This window comes from Columba livia, chromosome 2, assembly GCF_036013475.1.
Source record: "Columba livia isolate bColLiv1 breed racing homer chromosome 2, bColLiv1.pat.W.v2, whole genome shotgun sequence".
Classification (NCBI taxonomy): Eukaryota; Metazoa; Chordata; class Aves; order Columbiformes; family Columbidae; genus Columba; species Columba livia.
This window is the reverse complement of record NC_088603.1, coordinates 52,910,644-52,924,636: the sequence shown is the minus strand read 5'-3', so window position 1 is coordinate 52,924,636 and position 13,993 is coordinate 52,910,644. Positions and strand designations below refer to the sequence as shown.

Genomic DNA, 13,993 nt, shown 5'->3' with positions numbered 1-13,993 from the left:
GTGCCAATACGAACAGCAGCACTTTCAGTTAAATGTGCTTTGGGTTCTTATTCAGTGCTGTGTTTATTGATAGTAATTAAAATAATTATTGGAAAAATCTAAACAGGGAAATACTTGACTAGGTGTTTTCCAGAATAAAAGAACCTTCATCTGGTAGAGAAAGATATGTCCTGTTTGAGGGTTGGCCCTCCTACTGTCTGTTGCTTATGGTTGTTTGGTCTCTTTTATTTCTAGATAACTGACAGCACGTTGATACAACTTTCTATACACTGTCCTAAGCTACAAGCATTGGTAAGTTTAGCTTTTTGTTTGTGAACTTTTAATACATACATCCAAACACACACACACACACAGAGCTCCTTCAATATGAAACCAGGCTATTGACACTGGATCTCGAAAAAAATCCTGAGTGTATGATGATACTGTGCAACATACGTGCGAGTTTCAGAAGTATTCTAAAAGAAGCAGGTTACCCCTAAAATATTTACATGCATTGTGTGATAAAAAATACTGCCAAATCAGTGAGTAATCACCAGAAAGCTTATATTGTGTGGTTAACATCCTTCATATTTGATTACTTGGTTCAATGTACAGTACTCAGATCCTTTACATTCATAAATGTTCATTAATGGTTTTTTCATAGGGAGTATGATACTTTATGTCACATATTGAATAAACAAAACCACCCAGTGATGATGAATGCGATCACTCTGATCAGTTTCACATGCAAACAGTTTTTCCCAAGGTCATTTACATAGTATATTATGGAAGGCTTTTTTGACCCAGAGTTTTGCACGTAATTGGAGAGGATTGAGGTGCCTTGAGTTGGGGGGTGAGCTGCTTACCATTTTCAAAGAGCTGTTCTTGAGGGAGTGGTTGCTTAGATCTTTTAGAACATCAGAAGCAATTTCAGGTGACATAAATTTGGCTGTTCTTTGGTCAAGGTACTCCAAAATTACTAGACTGTCCTTAGACTAGGAGCTCATGTATTTAGGGCCAGTTATCCTGTAAGCGTACATTTGTTGTACCTGAGATGTACCTGAGAGAACATGGATCTTTATAATCTGTTCTTAGACGGGATTAAAGGACGGTTTGTAGCTTTGTTAATTAAATTGTGTTATGATTAGTGTTACTAAGGTAGTGCCATGAGGAGAGAGGGCTTTAAAAAGGAGCTTGTTCACTATTTTTTTATTGTTGTTGGTTTTTATTTCTTGCTTATTAATTGTTCAACCTCACTTCTGTACCATAATTCTTAATGTTAACTCAAACAAGAGTTGTCAGGAGATGTGGAGACACTTACACAGGACACTTTCTGTTCTTCTGCAACAGATACGTTTTTGTCTTGTAATCCCAATTGTAACCAGGACTCACGAGAGATCTTTTGTACCAGTTGTGCCAGTGCTTCACCAGACATACCATAAAAACCTCATAATTTCCAAGTATTTTTCAGAACCTGCTCCTAATTGCTGGCCTTTGTATGTTACCCTCACAGGCAGGGAAGCATGGCATTGGTCAAATAACGTCCCTTTTCTAAGGGAACCAGAAAAATTGATTATTTTTTGGATGTATATGTCCTATGTGTAGGAAGGACACATACTCAAAAATTGTGAGTGAACAGTGATGGCTGAGAACTACAGGGAAAGGAAGAACATACGAGCAGGTGCCAGATACCCTGCGTGATAGCTTTGGTCTTCATCTTGGTCCTTCACATGTGAAATCATGTACTGCTGATGATTCTGTGAAGTCTTGCGTGGCTGTGCTTTAGCGTGTGTTTAGGCATATCTGCAGTTCAAACAAATATTCTAAAGTTGCAGAAATCAACTTTGGATTTGTTTCTTGGTGTTTGGAGACTCAGTAGACAGTGGAAATAAGCAAAAGTGCTGTTAGACCAATATAACCAACTGTTCTGTCTTCATCAGTATCAGAGCACACAAACGCTTTGTCACTGGACTTGAGAAGTAATTTCTGGGGAAAGTGTTTGTACGTTCAAATTATTAGAGAAACTGTGAAATACTCATTCCTGGAGTTGAGAAGACAGTTGAATTCTTCAGTTATGTTGATCGTACTGTTTCTTCCTGTCACTGTATATCATGCCATATTTGATTTATACACAGCATTTAATAATATGTATTAACAACAAAAATTTAACATATCTTTTTGCTCTAAAGATTTCAAGTCATTATCTTAATCAGTTTGTTGTTATTAACACTTTCTAACAGACCTATGAAGACAGAAAAATTATTTAATACAAAGTATGTCTCATTTAGCATATTTGTTTTACAAAGTTCTGCGAACTCAGCTGTACATCCTGTCTTGTCCTTTCAGTACCAAATACAGTGTCTGAGGAAAGCTGAATTTTATAAGCTGCTTACTTCCTGGGATGGAAAACTCTTAATTAGTGAGCAGACTGCTTCCCCATTACCTCCTGTCCTTCCTTGAAACAGCAGGTCTATTATAAATGTTTTAACCCTGCAGCTGCCAGTTGTTTCCAGGCTGTGAGCCAAATTGAATGCTCAGAACATGAACATAAAGTGTGTCTAGGAGAGAACTTATGGACTTGAAGAGTGGATAGAAATAAAAGTAGAAGTGATGTAGCCCCTCCCTTCACTCAGTACATGTTTGATTCAGATGATTGGCAGGAGATATTGAGTGCTAGTTCACTTGCACCAACTTAAAAAGCATTTTTAGATTGCTGCCAGTGTTTCTTCAGCAGTTGCTGTTTGAAAAAAAACTTATGGCAAGGAAATGCTACTTAAAACCAGTCACCATTAGACTTGGGTACAAGTACAGTCAAGAGTGTTGAGCAGAAAGCCAAGAGCTACCTCAGAGCCCCGGGTGAGAGGAGTTCATAGATTCTGCTCATTGCTAGTGCGTAAGACTTGGGAGAATTTATTTCACTGGTGATGAGGAGTGGTTTTTAAGCCTCCTCCAAGGAAAGTCTGTTTCCTGTTGTTGTCATCATTGCTTCCTGTCCTGGTTTTGCATGGGACAGAGTTAATTTTCTTCCTAGTAGCTGGTGTGGTGCTATGACCTTGGTGCCCACTAACTCCACACAACACACCATCTTTCCTGTTCTGAGTGACGGCCATAACAGGTGGAGCCCAAAGTCTTCATGAACTTCATGGACATTTTGTGGATGTTTGCAGACATTGCACAGGGGGGGTCCAGAGACCAAGGGAATGACATCTGTGTGTTATATATAAGGATGGGAAGGGTAGTGAGATAGAATGCATTGGATAGTGTGAGACATAAGCATGACATAAATGGTATAGAATAATGGGTGGAGATGGAAAGGACTGTTGTGGTTTAACCCCAGCCAGCAACTCAGCACCATGCAGCTGCTTGCTCACTCAACCCCAGTGGGATGGGGGAGAGAATCGGGAAAGTTAAAGTGAGAGAAGTCATGGGGTGGGGTAAAGTTTAATAAGTAAAGCAAATGCCACACGCACAGGCAAGGCAAATGTGAAGGTTTAATTGCAAGGCAACAATAAACCGCAGCAGATGCTCTCTGTTAGTCCTGCCCCACCATAAAAGGTGATAGAAAGATAAGGAAGAGAGTCTTCAAGTTAGAATCTTGCAAGTTGTCAAGTTTTAAAGGCTTTACTAATGCTACTAATAAATAGAGAAAATATACAAAACCAATCTTGAATATCCCAGGGTAGCAGCTTTGTCCTATAGAGAGTTAGTGTCATTCCAGCTGCTGCAGGGCAGGCACACGGAAGTCCTGGGTGGGACTTCACAGCAAACTGGACCTGGATTCAGGGATGCATGGTCTGGAACCAGGTCTGGGATTCGCAGGGATGACAGGCAGGGTCCTCTTCACATGCCGGCTATAGTCAAAGAGAGCAAGACCCTCGTGATCTCCCTGTTTTATAGGGTGTTTGATGTGGATGGGATGGAATACTCGGTCAGTTTTAGTCACCTGTCCTGTCCGCCCCTCCTTGCAAATACGCTCCTCTCAGTTATGGAACGTGTGAAATCTTATCAGTCCTTGCTTGTTATAGCAATAAATCTAAACATGAGCTTCTTCTGCATTCCATTGGTTGTCTTATCAGTCCAGAGCGAACAGTGTCTCAAAAAACATGTAGCTAAATTCAGAAAAGTGCAGTTACTTAGAAGGTACTTAGAAAAACTCAGCCGAAAGGAAAATTCACTACAAGAGAACTGGTCTTGTTTTTAACAAAACCAGGACAGCAAAACAAGGGATTCATTCACAATTTCCCATGGGCAGGCAGATGTTCAGCCATCCCCAGGAAATCAGTTCTCTGTCACATGTAACTGTTACTTGGGAAGACAAACACCATCACTCCAAATGTCCCCCACTTCTTGCCTCTTCCCCCAACTTATAGACTGAGCATGACATCATCTGGTATGCAATATCCCTTTGGTCAGTTGGGGTCAGTTGTCCAGCTGTGATTTATCCCCACTTTTTGTGCACACCCAGCCCACTCGCTGGTGGGGTGGAGTGAGGAGCCAAAAAGACTTTGACTTAGTATAAACATTGCTTGGTAATAACTGAAATGCCAGTGTATTAACAACATACTAAATCCGAAACACGGCGCTATGCCAGCTATTTGGAAAACTAAATCTATCCCAGCCAAAACCAGCACACTTCTCCAAAAGTCATGAATTCCCTAAAGGAACTAGGAAACTGCTTTATGTGGTGCTACTGCCTGAGATGCTGCAACTTTTTCCATGCTTTTGAAATTCAAGGAAGCGAAAAAATATGCTGAAAAGGAGCAGAATTTTTTTGGTGTATTATGCTGACTGTTGCAGTAAAGACCTGCTCCTGCAGTTGCACAAGACGTTTATTACTCCTTGTATGTACAGGCTGAGGTGCTAAGTACTCACAGTTTTCCTGAAATCAGTATTTGGCAAATCAGTCCAGTCTGATTGTTCTGTCTATGTGAACTTGCACAGGCGTGGTTCTTGTGGTGTGTATGAAACATGGTAGCTGTGGAACAGGAAGGCCTGTCAGTAGATCTTCATCTATTCCTGTGCATTCTGGATCAACCTTTATGGTTGTCTCATGTTTCTGGCACAGCACATGTGCTGTGTACACCTGCTGGTAATGGAGGGCGTGACAATTGGGCAGAATTTCCACATTTATGGAGAGCAAAGGTGCCTGTGGAGTTTGCCGGTGACTTGTGTTGTGGGATTCTACTCATTTTGAAGTGAAGTTTAAAATAATGTACAGTTCTTTTTTTATTAAGTAGACCTGTCTCTTTTGTTCCTCTTCTGGATTTCAGCTGTATATTCTTTATAACTCTTTAACCATGAGAATGGAGGAGGTTGAGGAGGATTTCTGATTTTTAGACAGAGTAACTTAGGACTGAGTGGTGTCATTATCTGTTTGCCTCTCCATTACAGAGCTTATCTCACTGTGAACTGATCACCGATGATGGGATTCTTCATCTGAGCAACAGCACATGTGGTCACGAGAGGCTGCAGGTACTGGAGCTTGATAACTGTCTTCTCATCACTGATGTGACCCTGGAACACCTGGAGAACTGCCACAACTTGGAGAGAATTGAGCTGTATGACTGTCAGCAAGTCACGCGCGCTGGAATCAAGCGCATCAGAGTACGTGTTGACCGACTTGTTGGGGTGGGAATGCCCAAGTGGGTGCTCCTGCTTGAGACTGTGTGAGTCCTGCAGATGTCCCAGGCAAGGGAGGACAGAAAGAGTCTGAGTATCATTGTGTTAGGTTCCCATCTCTAGGAACTAAATGTAGCTTTTTTTTATATGGGCAGTAATAATCATCTAATTCAGTTAATAACTCATGACACTTTTCTTGCTGGAATGATGATCTTCTGCTTTCTGTATTTTTTTCAAAGAGAGGCTTCTATGTTTTTAGGATTGCTTGGTGGCATTCTTAATTTCTCTGAAAACATACATTAATGTACAGAGCCAATATCAAAACACCTGCATAGAGATTTCAGTTAATGGGTTGTAGGGCCATTAGCCCCTGGAATCCAGCCATGAGCTCTTTCCCTCTGTGTAGGTCCCCCATTAGGTCAGGGATGGCCTGCCGGGGCAGGCAGCAGTGTTTGAGCCTTACTGTTATACTTGTCTGCAGCTTCGTGTCCCAGCTCTGTGTCCAAACACTTCTGGAACTGGAAAGCTCATCCTGAGGGCAGATGCCCAGTTCTATTCCATTCTGCTAGGGTGAGAGAAGCAGGGAATATAGGAGATGAGATACAGAGAAGTCTTTCTTTGGGAACCGGGGGTCCATCTCTCTCCTGCAGCAGAGCACGTGCCTCTTGTGGCAGGGAGCTCTTGTGGCTGATCGGTGCTTTATTGGGAAATACGTGGGAACCCTGAGCAGGTGAGTGTGCCCAGACATTACTGTGCCTCAGCTGGTTGCAACACAGGAACTACATGTCAGGAGAAACTCCTTGGATAGTACCACGTTACATACAGATGCTTTCTTTTTAGCTGCCCAGCCTTAATGAGCGCTGACTTATTGAGGTGTTCTGCTTCTTTTTACTAGTTATGTTTATTTCTCTCCCATTATAACGCTGACTTTTCATCCGCAGGCTCATCTACCTCATGTGAAAGTCCATGCTTACTTTGCTCCAGTCACACCCCCTCCCTCAGTGGGAGGGAGCGGGCAGCGCCTCTGCAGATGCTGTATTATTCTTTGACAGTCAGTGCAACCACACAGAAAACGCTGTTGCTGAAGAAAACCGTGGGACTGCAAGTCAGTGGAAGGAGTCTGTTTCCTGACAGTCCTAATGGTGATGTTTGGTCATCCAGTTTTGTGACAAGAAAAGCATTGGTTTTTTTTTTTTCCAGGTAAAAATCTTTAACGTAATGTGCAGCTGTGGATTAAGTTGGTGATGCTTTGGTTTGCATTAGTAACTCCTTCCTTCTGTTGGCATGAGAACTGAAGTACCGTGTAAAATGTGGGGGCACTTCAGAGTTAGCAGCTACTTGGTGAAAGTTCACAAAACTTGGAAGTTCATTTGCATTTGTAAGCACTGTTCAGCGTGAAGTTTTAATGTAAGGTGGGGCTCAAGTCCGGCCCACCAAGGAACTGAACCTGCTGTTCTGTAATATACATGACAGATTAAATATCAGGTTTAAGGACAAATTGGCTTTAGCAGTTGTTGACCAAAACTGTAAGGTAATCATGAGCTCTTACAGCAAAACAGCTTATAGTTTGTCATGATTCAGCTTCATATTTAATTACATAACAGGATATAATAGCTAATGTCAAGAGATAGTACCTCAAGATACCTACATAAATAGAAATACTTTTCAAGTTTTTGAACTTGGTTCAGTTGAACTCTGTGGTAGTGCACAGCTTGCCCAGCACTGAAGCACGTTTCATGCCCGATGCCACCAGCCTTTAAAAGGGGTGAGAACTCCGCTGCGGCAGAGTTCGTGCACGCGACTGCAACCGGCTGCCGTGCTCCTACACGGTGCTCACGGTACCGCCCGCCCTGCGCGCTCTGCCAGCTCCTGGGGTCGCGGGGCAGGCTGCAGTGGTCCTAGGGAGGGGTGGGTGTATTAGTCACACCTCGCTACAGATGAAGAACGGAAACCAGGTTGTTACAGGAACTACAATGGAGCAAGGAATTCAATTCAAGCTGTTTGTCCCACCTGTTTTAGGGACATAGCAAGCACAGGGGCAAATAAATCTGTAGGCAAGAGTTGAACCAAAACAAACCTGCTGTTTTCAAGTGTAGAAAGTCAAACTCTTCACCTTTGGGTTATTTAAGAAGCTGTCAACTTCTGAATGATAATAAAAATCTATGTATTAACTCTTAAGGCCATGTTTTCATCCTTAGTTTTTCAGTGCTAGACGGTTAAATTTTTTTTATATTAAACAACTTAATTATCTGTGATAAACTATTCAACAGCTCAGAAAGCGTTTTTGTGTAAGATTGATTGTGTGTGTGTGGATGTTTTAAGAGTTCAGGGCCTCTCTGTTTACTGAAAATTAATAGAAATACTGGCTTTAAAAAGCAGTTGGAGAAGCTACTACTGGATAGTACTGCAATTTCCCCCCACCAAAATTTTAACCTACTTTTTAAAAGGCATGTGAACATTAAGAGACTTTCATGGCCAACAGCAGCTGTGTTCACACTTCACACATTAACAGACAACGGGGACAGTAAATTAAGATCTCAACTTACTTACAGGATAAATTAAAGATATGAGTGCAGTACATGGATTTCTTTACTACTGCTAAGCAAGCCAATCAGGGCTTGTTTTGCCCAGTGGTGGAGGAGCGTTGTTACAATCATCCTCAGAGCTCTGTTAGGATACTGCTGGAACGGAGCATTTTAAGCAGATTTTATTGTCAACTGTACCAGGGAAGCCATTGGTACCGGTGTGTCACGATGTGTTGCCTTTTGTTGGCTCATTTTTTGTTTTTCTAAGACCATACTGAACCTTGTATGTCTACTGCATTAAAGATGTACAAAAACAAATGGAACCTACTCTGATATAGGACACTTAAATAAAAAAATCAGCTGTTGTCAAATTTGAATTTGTTTCAATTATTTCAATGTTAACTAAGTTTTCCATTAGAAGCAGAAGATCTGTGTGTGCACCTTTACCTACTGCTATGGCTGGTGCTGTAGTTAATCTAAATCTTAACAGCAGAAGCATCTTTAATACAAGTGGATGGGGGGAAAGTAAACAAAAAGAAAGCACATTTACAAAATTATTGAAAAACATTTATTATACTTAAATTGAAATGTGTACATCTTATTAAAAAACAAAAGCAATTTGCTGGTGCCATAATTTAACTCCAATTTCAAGTGAGCTGGACAAACTACTGTACAACTTTCAATACTCTTTAAAATTAGATATTTGGATACTTTCCAATCAAGGATTTTTCCACTTTTATAAAACATTTGGATTTGAATACGGTGTGAGCTGAAAAGACACAAGTGTCAGTTCAAGAAAATACTAGGACCAAACAATACCCAAAGATGAACAACTTATAGGCAGAAACATTTAAGTACATAAAATTTTACTTCCAGTGCAGAAAAAAAAATAGGAAGGAAATTCTAGCTTTGATGAATTTAAGCTTTCAAAATGCTACAGCTTTCAGAAGCTTTTCTGCTAAGCACTTGAGCCAGTCATGAAAGAGGGAATGAAATATCAAAGTTGCTTTTTTACATGCTGTAGTAGTTGTTTACAGTGAACACTGCAGCAATAAAAGCAAACTACTCCCAAGCTTTTAAGCTGGAGATTAAGGTGGAACTTTTCAAAGGCACAAATGACAAGTATGGAGCTGTCACTTAATACCGCCTGAAATATTCCCCTCTAAGTACCTAACCAGCTGAAACTTCATGTTAACCTAGGAAATGCTCTGCTGTGTCTTTACAAGAAATATCCAAAATATGGAAAAAGCACATTGCCTGTTTCAAAGAAAAGCAAATATTTGGTCATGTGGAAGAGGCACTGTAACAGCTGTACAGTATGGATCAGAGGGCAAAGAAAGGTCAACAGAAAAGGTGAGATAATTGTCCAGGAGAGTAACTACAGCAAGGCATCCACCTGCTGGCAAGGAGACTAAAATGGTGTCTATTTAGTGTTTCTTAAGCAATTTATTTGATGTTGCTGAAAGCTACGCGAGCCCCGTGGTGCCCGTGGGGCATCTTCCCTCATCAGCATAATTCCACTAAATCATAAAAATCCACCTCTCGCTGCTAGTATTTTTTAAACCCACAATTTACAAGCAAAGAGTTAAACTGCAGCAGTTCCCCACAGAGAACCTAGGAAACTAAACATAAAGGATGCATAGGCAATTCTTTTCCGTTAGATTTGTTAAAGCAAAACACAATTACTTGGTACCCCATGGGATTTATATTAATCCCTCCAAGAAGGTACTACTGATAATGCAGTTTGCTGCATGCATATATTGCATCTGTCTAGGGCTTCTTCAAAGCCCTGTCCTGGCATTTACACTTCTTACATACACTCTTATACACAATTTACACGGGAAGCTGTTTTGACAGCTTTACTCTCCACAGCCTGATCACGATCAGCTTAACTAACTCATCTCCACACAGATTAATATGTGCTCTGCTAACGTCAAAAAAATAAAACCAGCGTTAAGGTACAAGCAAGTAACAGACAAACTGGCACAGAAAGGTAAATGCCCCAAAATGAGTTTACATTCATCTCCAACTGGATACAGAGAATAGAAAAGCAACAGGGCTTCGCTTCTAGAACCTGTATCTACTGGCCTTAATTTGCCTTATTTCGGTAAAGGGCAAGCACCTTTGCTTATGTTGTCTTGCATGCCTGTACGTCAGCTGTCATGGCGTTATACCTCTCATGAGGACACTTAGCTATGGCAGTGATAAGAAAGTTCACCTCTCAAACAGCTCATTAGAAAGGTCATTTTGTGTTTTCAATATGAAACATACGGTGAAGTTAGATCCTAAGGTTTTGGATGATCTTCATAATCTTCAGGCAGGACTTCATTCTGCGCGGGAGTATCAGTCTGGTGATTGTGTGACATCATTTCAAAATTATATGGAAGCCTTCACCATTTTCAGCTGAAAAATAAATACGTGTCAGTCTTTCATACACAGAACCATAAACACACTAGGCAACACAGCAACACATCTAGGTATGGACTTGTTTTTTACTGTGTAGAAGAGGCTTATTACTATTACAAAATATTAAACTTGAAATGTGAAATATCAGTAGCCTGCTATTCAGACTAAGCGCTTGGAGAACAACTAACTTTCAAAAATCTCTTTGGTTTCCAGTTATTTCTGAGCTCTTCCAAGTACTCATTAAACCCACCTTGCTTGACAGTGACTGTATCATAGAAGGCACTTAATTTCTGCAAGACCAATAAATCCTTAGCATATGTTTTTAATAACCTATTTTGTGCCTTAAACTAGGAAACCAAATGAAAGAGTGTTAAAAAAAAACCCAAAACCCTGTGGAGTTTATGCTTAGAAGCTGGCAGTGCCACCAAAGGCTTAACAGCTGAGATAAACAGGTCTCTAACAATCACTGACCACGCAGGCAGATTTTATACTACACAGAACAATTAGTTTCAAATTAGGATGCTGATTCAGCAAAGCAGACTTGAAAAACACGGCTCATCTACAGCAAAAACGTAGCTTTTAAAGATTTCCTACTTGTGCTGAACACAAATGTTATGATGAACAATTTGTAATGGGATCCTCAGAGCTGGGACAGTTTCTCTAGGTAAAAGTTGCAGAGTCAAACTTGTCATTAGTGACAGCAACCTCCTGGCAGCTTCTACCAGAAAGAAACTGGTCTCCTAAGGAAGTGTGAGATTCACCTGGAACACCTCGTGTTCAAAAAGGAGACTCATATCACAGAGATGTGAATGTTTATGGACTCAGGTTGGCTGTATCCCAGTGCAACTGCATCCAAACAATTACAATCATTCCACCCATTTGACAGCACAGGGGCGGAGGAGTTTGTTCCTGTTCAAGTTTACAAGTCGCTGCTAAACCGCAGCCTTACAAGAGCGAGTCTTTGTTAGGCAGAGGAGACGTGCCGCAGTCTGCCCAGCAAAACGGCCACATCCTGTCTACAACAACAGCCTACCGAAGATTATTGTACTCGCACAATTTTTTACTTGGCTCTGCCGGCTATCATGACTCAGTTATTAGGTTTCTGAACTTCAGAGGTACTACTGCCAGGATATTTGGTTTTTAATTATTATTTTGAAACTTCACTCTCACCAATGACTAACAGCAAGCACTGTTCAGTGATGGCTGACTATATTTTAAATGAGGTTTGTTACTGAACACCATGCTGGTTCTGAACGGAAAGCTTGGAGAGCCTGAAAGGTCTGGCTACAAGAGGAAGAACTTGTGCATATATTCTGCCACTACTGTATGCAGATTTATTTTATTTATTTGCAAGTCAGCCTTCAGTAGATTTGCTGTTACTCTTTGCTTGGGGAAGTTTTACTGCAACAATATTCTGCTTTACAGAAGGTGCCTTGGTAGAATCAACAATTGTGGTTTAGACTGTCAGAAAAGACACTGTACCTTTTATCATGGTGAATAAGAAACAACTCTCATCTTGAAAGTTCTGAACCATCTACAAAAATAAAAAGTTGTGAAACCCTCCTGAGCACGACCAACGCAAATAATAAATACATCGGATACAAAACACGGCCTTTTATAAGCAATTGTGTATTTTTGGCTTTATTGAGCAAATGATAAGAATATACCAAATTAAATTACAATACATTACTGTCATAATACTGCTTGCTAATCATGTGACAACCAGCTGGGAGCCTGTTACTGTTTGCTATGTTTTTGGAACTCTAAATATGTGTAGCAGATGCCTGAATAAGCCGAGTTCTACAATATTTAAACACTCCCTGCCTTTGGGCATGTTCAAAGTAAATACATACTAAGTAATTACTGCAGCATCTCAGAACTACACAGACCAGTTGCCTTTTCCTTTTCGTAATGGGAATTTATTCAGGTAGAGGAAGTGATATTTAACAGATCACTCTGCTCATTTTAATGAAAAAATACTCTCAATGGCAGAAAACAGCAGGTTGCATTATCAAACAGAAAAAAAAGAACAGTAATAAGCAAGCAGAAGAAAATCCTCTATTCTATTTCATTCATAAATAAAATTTGTCAAGAAAAGAAAATTTCCTTACCTGGTCACTAACAAGAATGTGGATACCTGTGGGACCCTGTCTGTAAACCTGGTTGATCTGATGCAAAGGAATATTAAATGCCAAAGCGAGCTTGCGTGTGACTTCTGAGGCTGCCATTTCTTCTAAGTAGATTGCATGATAAACTACAAGAAGAACAAAAAAATAAGCACAATACAAACTGATAACAAGTGACTATATTTAAAAAAAATGCAATTTGTTTATCGTCTGGCTTTAAAAAAATGTTAAAAGCTAGAAACCTTTACTCTCTCCTGTTCTCAGTAAGCAGCATGAACTGCCATGACTCTTCTTTCAGGGTAAAGACACAAGCACAACCTCTCTGACAAGGGGGAGGCTTCTACTCGATCTGATACTGAAAGCAAATTCCGTATCTTTTCGTGTATCCTGCACCAAAAGGCACAGCCATGTCAAACAGACTCAAAATGCTTCTTTAAGACTCACCTAATGATGACTTTGGAAGTAGCTCTGGACCGTCTCAAGCAGGTAATAAGCCTGACTTACACTACTACACTGTTGCTTTGAAGAGGGATGTAGATTTTTTTTTTTTGGTAAATAAAGCCTTTTTCAACTCTCTAAATAAATTTCCTACTGATCACCTCTGAGCTGAAGGGTGGGGGGGGGCAAATACAGCACCACAAACAAACAGAATGGCAAGACAAAGTTGCTATTCAGTTTGATGCTATAGCTACAGCTCTATAGTTTTATTTAATAGCGCTGGAAGCCCTTGACAGGCCCATGTTTGCACATTCTTCTGTCCCAAACCAAAGACTAAAGATATCCAGAGGGAAAAGATGTATTTAACACAGACAGCATCCTATTTACAGATCTTCCTCTGCCTCAGTTCTTGCATGGAAAATACACAACAACTATTACAGCAGCAGCCACTGCACATTTCAGTTGGTTGGGCAGGAGGGCTCTTCACTCAAAGCCAAGAGCAAGAAAAGAATCATTCCACACAGCTCCATTCTCTTAAATGTAAATTGACATGAATTTACAATTAAATACTAACTTTCCATCTGTGTTGAAAAAACAGCTATCTCTCAGGAAAATAATACTAAAATCATGAGCTCATAGACTACTTGGCTGTTTTTCCTTGCCTAAGCTCTACCCGGTTTAGTTCAGTCGCACAGCAAAACCTGATTGAAAAACAGGAAAGAATGTAAGTGTTTTATTTGCGTGTAGCTTTTACATGCACCTACATTTATACAGTTAATACCTTGGCTGTAACAACATAGCACATCTAATTTGAGAGCTCCTTAATTACCACGTAACTAGAGTTAGGTTTATCAATGGACTGAAAAACAAACAAATAAAAAATCCCAATGATTTAATCTT

General features: G+C 40.3%; 2 protein-coding genes across 7 annotated transcripts in view; one reads left to right on the top strand and one right to left on the bottom strand.

Annotated features, from left to right (window-relative positions):
* The window catches only part of FBXL2 (F-box and leucine rich repeat protein 2), a 52,431-nt gene extending 43,937 nt beyond the window's left edge, over nucleotides 1-8,494 (top strand). Inside the window, exons 13-15 of the mRNA XM_065051977.1 lie at nucleotides 235-291; nucleotides 5,371-5,583; nucleotides 6,540-8,494. Coding sequence (XP_064908049.1) covers nucleotides 235-291; nucleotides 5,371-5,583; nucleotides 6,540-6,647 — 378 coding nt within the window. The 3' untranslated portion in view covers nucleotides 6,648-8,494. The remainder of the gene's footprint in view (nucleotides 1-234; nucleotides 292-5,370; nucleotides 5,584-6,539) is intronic.
* A 174-nt stretch (nucleotides 8,495-8,668) lies between these two features.
* UBP1 (upstream binding protein 1) overlaps nucleotides 8,669-13,993 on the bottom strand; it is a 46,546-nt gene continuing 41,221 nt past the window's right edge. For all 6 annotated transcript variants that reach the window (XM_065051976.1, XM_065051974.1, XM_013367109.2 and 3 more), the window contains 3 exons: nucleotides 12,641-12,783; nucleotides 12,012-12,063; nucleotides 8,669-10,526 (listed from right to left, as the gene is read on the bottom strand). In XM_065051976.1, coding sequence (XP_064908048.1) covers nucleotides 10,489-10,526; nucleotides 12,012-12,063; nucleotides 12,641-12,783 — 233 coding nt within the window. In that variant the 3' untranslated portion in view covers nucleotides 8,669-10,488. The remainder of the gene's footprint in view (nucleotides 10,527-12,011; nucleotides 12,064-12,640; nucleotides 12,784-13,993) is intronic.